The following is a 6,517-nucleotide window of genomic DNA, read 5'->3' as shown; positions in this document are numbered from 1 at the left end:
AGTAAAATACCTTATTTTTCAAAGCTTTTCTCCTCTCATATAGTATTCCATCAGCTAATAATGTCCAAGTTGCATTCCAAACACGCTCTGGGTTGCTAATGCTATTAGATATCAGTAGCATCACAAATAATTTTCTCAATTAATGACCAGATGCAAGTTCAGCTACCTCATTAATAGCTGTAATGAATTCCCTATCATTGCACAGTAGTCCCATGGAATAGCAAGCATCTTGGAAGCTAGAATATGTAATTTCATTAACTGTCCTAATAGTCTCATATGTTGTGCAACCTCTTTGAACAGCTAACAAAATTATCATATAATAAATATCACCTGTAGTTTTGAACAAATTTTCTATTAAAGTTTATAATTGAATAAATGGTAGAAAAATCAAAATACATAAAGTGAATGCATATTCACATAAGCAAGTTTCAAACAAATTCATCCAAAAATCAACCTGTATTGATGCTGCTATTTGTAATGTCCGACAATACCGATTTAAAATGCACACCATTGAAACTATCACTCGAATTTTCTATAATTTTTTTATAAACAAATTTAGTAAAATATTACGAAGACAATATAAACTAATAATTTATTACTTGTTAATAGCTAAATAATGTATAGAAAATATTGTATTTTATGGAATTTTATTTGACCAAAATACCCATGACCCACCACGCACATTTGCTCCTTCTTCTTTGTTCCTATTCCATCAAAAATTCTAAATCAATCATTATGTTTTGTTATATATTTATATCCATGTAGTTCTCATTTTCTCTGTATTTTTTTCAACCATTTCACCAACTATCCTGTTTGAATTTAACCTCCTCACTCCTCACTCCTCACTCCGCTGCATCTCTAAAAAGGCGGCTTTAATTTTCTTTTCATTCTCATTTATTTAGTTACGTAAATATATTTTACAAAAAATAATATATATTTTTTCACAAAAGTTTCTTTTTTCAAAAAAATATAAGTTTAATGAAATTCAACTAATAGTTAAAATCTTTTTTTATTTTTTTAAATAAAAAAATTGAAAATGAATAGCTTATAATTAAAAAGAGAGAAAAAGATGAAAGTACCTCTATTGTTGTACAGAGACAATCTAAAAAATAACAATGTAAATGGAGTAAAGGGAAAATTTATAAATGTGACAAATAAAAAAATTAAATTTAAAAATTACAACGGTTAAGAAGTCACTTAATTAGGAATTAGTATTAGAATTTTAAATTTCAAATTTTTAAATAGAGTTTGCTAATTAGCTAGTGCAAATTTTAAATTTTTAAATAAAATTTTTTAATTAAATGTTCATTGTTCATCAAGAATATAGGAATTTGTTAATTTAAGAATGATTTTATTAGTTTCGTCATAAATAGTATCAATCCTATTATTTATCTATAAAAATAAATAAAATTAAATATAATCTAAAAATTAATAACCTTATAAATTAGTAAATTTAGAAAAAATATTTAAAAAGAGAGAAAAAGATGAAAATACTTCTATTGTGGAGAGATAATCTAAAAAATAATAATAAAAATTTATAAATGTGGCAAGTAAAAAAATTTAAATTTAAAAATCGAAATGGTTAAGAAGTCACTTAATTAGGAATTAGATTTAAAATTTCAAATTTTAAATTTTTAAATAGAGTTTTTTAATTAGCTAGTACAAATTTTAAATTTTTAAATAAAATTTCCTAAATTAATTCAATTTTGTCGAAACAATATTAGAAATAGAATTAAAGTATAGGAAAATGTCAAATTAATTTTTTTAAATAATATAAATAACCTCACATTTTAATAAGATTGATAATTCTATTTACTTTAATATAATCTTTTGTAATTAGCATAGTAACTTATAAATTATATAAAATTTTAAAAAATATTCTCAAACCTAATTGCTTACTTAAAAATTCAAAAAAAAAGTTTATTCGAATTTAAATTTAAAATTTACTTGCACGTGTATCTTTTCGAAATCTGCTTATGTCTTCGACCTCTTTACTACTTCAAACCAATTGCCTTCATCGAAAAATATTTTTCTGATCAACAGGTACAACTGCAACTACAAGTAGTTATTGTGACTCTTCTGTGATTGTTGTGGACTCCAATATTGTAACGACTGATTTAGTGTAGCAAGGAGTGACTGAAGACATATACATATATACTCCTTAAAGAAAGCTTTCTACGACTTGGTCATTCCGTAAATTATTTTGCTTATCTATCAATTTACTTAAGTCCATTTAATAGAGTTTTATTTAATTTGTATCTATTTTCAATGTAAAATATTTCTTGCACATATACATTGTCATTTAATTGCTTATCTCTCTCACTCTCTCACTCGAGTTGTTGTGCATATCGTTTTAAAATTGTGATAACTTTTACCTAGCATAACCCTTAATTAAAATATTTATTTTTTCTTTGTGATGAATCGGATCGAGTTGAATAGTTGACCCAACCTGCTCCGAAACGAAGCAAGAATTACAAGAAGTCAAGAACAATAACAATTCAAACGCAAAGTGCTCACGCGACGCTACTTACATGTATCATCACCTAACACTGGGTACCAGCGAGTACCGTAACGCTGCTGCTACTAAAAGCTTCATAAATGCTACGAAAAGGTTTTAGTTAGCTGAATCTTCCTCCCATGAATTATGATATGGTAAACACAAAAGTTCTCAACACAACCTTCAGTTGTATTATTCAATATGCAGAGAAACACATTATAATTCCTATTAACTACTGAGGAGCTCTTTCCGGTGGACAAAGTTGTGTTCTCCTTGTCACGAGAGTAATAATACTATTCTCTCTCTATTTACAGAAAATTAGTAGTTATGCTGCTTTTTGTTGTTTCTTTCTTTCTCGATAGTTTTTTTTTTTTATTTACTTAAAATATTTTATGTCAGCTGATGTCATGAAACCATTTTATATCTCTAACATCGATACTATATTTTATAATTTTCATAATTCTGATGCCCAACGTTTTTAAAGTCTATTTTAAAGGACTTTAAAATTATGCTGATATTGTCGAATTCGAATTCGATTTTGATTAAAGCCTTTGAGGTGTATGTATTAGACAATTAATTTTCGATATCGCATATAACACCATATATATGTTTAAATCAGGAGATGTGAAAGATAAAAACATCTTGCCTTTAGACTACTCTACTACATCGCATACTGTTGGTTTAAAAAAGAGTTTTGCTTATAAAATTAAATATGCATTTTTTTTGTTTTTCATACAATTTAAAGGGTCTTGACAATTAAGAACAAATTTTATAAATATAAAAAATTAGTCTCTAAATTACATATTATACATTTCTGTATATTTATGCATGTTAAAGTAATCAATGATTAAAAATAATTAAATCTATTTTGATAGAATAATCATATCTACAAAAATCTAATAATCAAACTTTTTTTATGTCAATATATTAAATTTGTTATAAATATCAAATACGTATATTTCAATAGTTGATTAGAGATTAATTTTTTTATATTCAGTAGTACTTGAAATAAGAATACTCAAATAAATAAAATGTTTTATAGAAATGACTTTTTTGGCATTTAATATCTCATTAGGAACATAAAAACTTTAGTTTTTCAATATAAAAGTATTCAACTTTTCTAATCTTAACAAAATCCATATAAATATTAGTATTGATTTTTTATTTTAGTAAATCAGTAAATGCTAATATGATTCATTAAATGATGACTAGTAGAATGTTAACATAACAAACCAAGACATGGCTGTATTAATATATATGTCATGTTTTTAGTTACACTTATCTAATTTAATAAAATAAAAAAGGCTATGAACCAAATATTTTAACCAATAATAGGTTATAATGTTTCCATCAGGTTAAGTTTTTCTGGATCTCCATCATGACAACCTGAGTTTCTAGTAGAAAAATCTAGATTAATTAAAATTTAGTCAGTACTTAATCGATTAATACTCCATTTTAGTTCTTGAGATCTATGCGATTACTTATTTTGGTCACCAAAATTTAAAATTATCTATACTGATCCTCCAGATTTAAGTTTGGGCACCAATATAGTCCTTTGATTCTTTCTGGTGATTATTAGGTAAATGAAGTGCTGAGATGACACCTTTCCTGTCACGTTAGACGCTGTAACGGCTAGTTGATGTGGTGAGAGTTGTATTTGTATCCAATTTAGTCCCACTTGTTGAAACTTTGTCATTATAACTCAGATAAATAATAAGATAATTAATTAGGATTTCAGGAACTAAATTGAATACAAATACAACTCTCGTCACATCAATTAGCCGTTGCAGTGTCTAGCGTGGTAGAGGGGTGTCATCTTAGCACTTCGTTTGCTTTATCATCGTCGAAAATAGTTGAGGGACCACATTGGTACTCGAACTTGAATCTCGAGGACCAATATATGTAATTTTAAATTTCAGGAACGAAAATGAGTAATCGCGTGAATCTCAAGACCAAATTGGGTATTTAGTCGTATTTAATCAGCAAAAGAAAAGTGAGTAATTTCACATTATTGAATGAAATCTCACACCATTAAAAATACTAATACTTACTAATTTGGTAAGATGTTTTTTATATGGATCCCATTTAAGATAAGTTCGTCTAACACTTCATCTCTCTGATTTGGGTGACATTGCCAAATTTAAAATCGTTTTTCAGTGTTTCGTTCTAAAGAATTAAGGTCAAAATCATCAGATGCAACTCTTTAAATATTTGAAGGTTGTATCTCACTTTCTTCGCGATTCATTAAAGTAGAAGAACTATCTATAGGGGTTGATATTATAAAAATTATATATTCTCCTTCTTGAATATTAGCCTTCTTCTTAAAAATGCATCAATTCTTTGATTTTTTTCATAAAAACTATTGTGCAATAAAAGTAAGAGATGAAGATTGAACTTTGATATTTTAAGTCATAGTAAAGTATTTGAGTCAATTGAACTATTTTTTATTTTTTGAAAAAATACTACTAATTATTTTACAAAAGTTTGGGGGCCGTGGCCCCCTTGTCTTAACTAAGCTCCGCCCCTAGCACCATGGTGGCTGTGAAGGTTCTGCATGGAACTTCTGACAAGATCATTCAAGCACAGTTTATGACTGAAATGGGAACGCTTGGTAAACTCCACCATTTCAATCTTGTTCGCTTATATGGATTTTGTTTTGGAAAAGACTTGACAGCGTTGGTTTATGAGTACATGGCAAATGGTTCTCTTGACAAGTATTTGTTAAAAGAAAACAATACATTAGGGTTTGAAAAGCTTCTTGAGATAGCGGTTGGAACTGCAAGAGGCATTGCTTATTTGCATGAAGACTGCCAACAAAGAATTATTCACTATGACGTTAAACCGGCCAATATTTTGTTAGACCGGAATTTCAATCCTAAGGTTTCCGATTTTGGTTTGGCAAAGCTTCATAACAGGGATAACACTCATATATCTATGACCGGTGGAGGAGGAGGCAGGAGAACCCCCGGTTACGCTGCGCCGGAGCTATGGATGCCGTTCCCGGTGACTCACAAGTGCGATGTCTATAGCTTTGGAATGTTGTTGTTTGAGATCATAGGTCGGAGAAGAAATGTTGATAATAATGTTCCAGAAAGCCAAGAGTGGTTTCCAATGTGGGTTTGGAAAAAAATTGATGTTGGAGAATTACAGGATTCAACATTAGTGTCTGAATTATTGTTGGAGAAACATAAGGAGATGGTAGAAAGAATGGTTAAGGTAGCTTTGTGGTGTGTTCAGTATAAGCCAGGATTAAGGCCTATGATGAGTGCTGTCGTGAAAATGTTGGAAGGCTCTGAAGAAATTCCACAACCTTCGAATCCATTTCAATACTTGATGGACAATGGTTTCACTGCTGCTCTTCCACACCGATACTCATCGTATAATTGCAATAGTACGACAACTGTAACTACAAGTAGTTATTGTGACTCTTCTGTGATTGCTGTGGACTCCAATATTGTAATTGCTGATCCAATTTAGAGGAACTATGGCATCTCATGAAAGATTTTTATTGTATTATTGTAAACAAAATTGATTATTGGTGCATGCTATGGTGCCTATATATATTTGTCTAACTTACTAAAATGAGATAAAATTCTGGCAATATCCCTCAACCTACATATACATTAAGGACTAATTACAAGTTTGACTATTCTAAAGTACAAGGTTGAATTATTCTAGAGATATAAATGCTTATTCGTGGCAAAAGCATTGTTACCACAATTATTTTGGAGTTTAGCTATTTTATTTTTAATTAAAGTTTGTATTTCTGGTAGTATTAGTATAGATAAAAATTTAAAATTGTGGGAAGAATACACAATGACTAAAGATTAAAAATATATTCTTATTATATGTAACTGCATGTTATCAATTACAACTTTTTTAAAATAAATAGTTTAATTAAAAATATTCGTGTAACATACAAGATAAATTATAATAGAAAAAATATAAAGAGTTAATGGTCTAAGCGTACAATATGTACAATGAAAGTTTAGGAAGTATTAGAGATATAACTATTAGTGT

At 28.5% G+C, this 6,517-nt stretch overlaps 1 protein-coding gene across 1 annotated transcript; it reads left to right on the top strand.

Moving 5' to 3' along the window:
* The first annotated feature begins 5,029 nt into the window (after positions 1-5,029).
* On the top strand, positions 5,030-5,974 carry LOC107483792 (rust resistance kinase Lr10-like). The gene has a single exon (XM_016104413.3). The coding sequence runs from the start codon at positions 5,030-5,032 to the stop codon at positions 5,972-5,974; it is 945 nt and encodes a 314-aa protein (XP_015959899.1).
* The last annotated feature ends 543 nt before the right edge of the window (positions 5,975-6,517 follow it).

The sequence above is a fragment of the Arachis duranensis genome, chromosome 4 (genome assembly GCF_000817695.3).
Source record: "Arachis duranensis cultivar V14167 chromosome 4, aradu.V14167.gnm2.J7QH, whole genome shotgun sequence".
NCBI lineage: Eukaryota > Viridiplantae > Streptophyta > Magnoliopsida > Fabales > Fabaceae > Arachis > Arachis duranensis.
The sequence above is the reverse complement of the archived record's forward strand: the minus strand, read 5'-3'. Positions and strand labels throughout refer to the sequence as shown.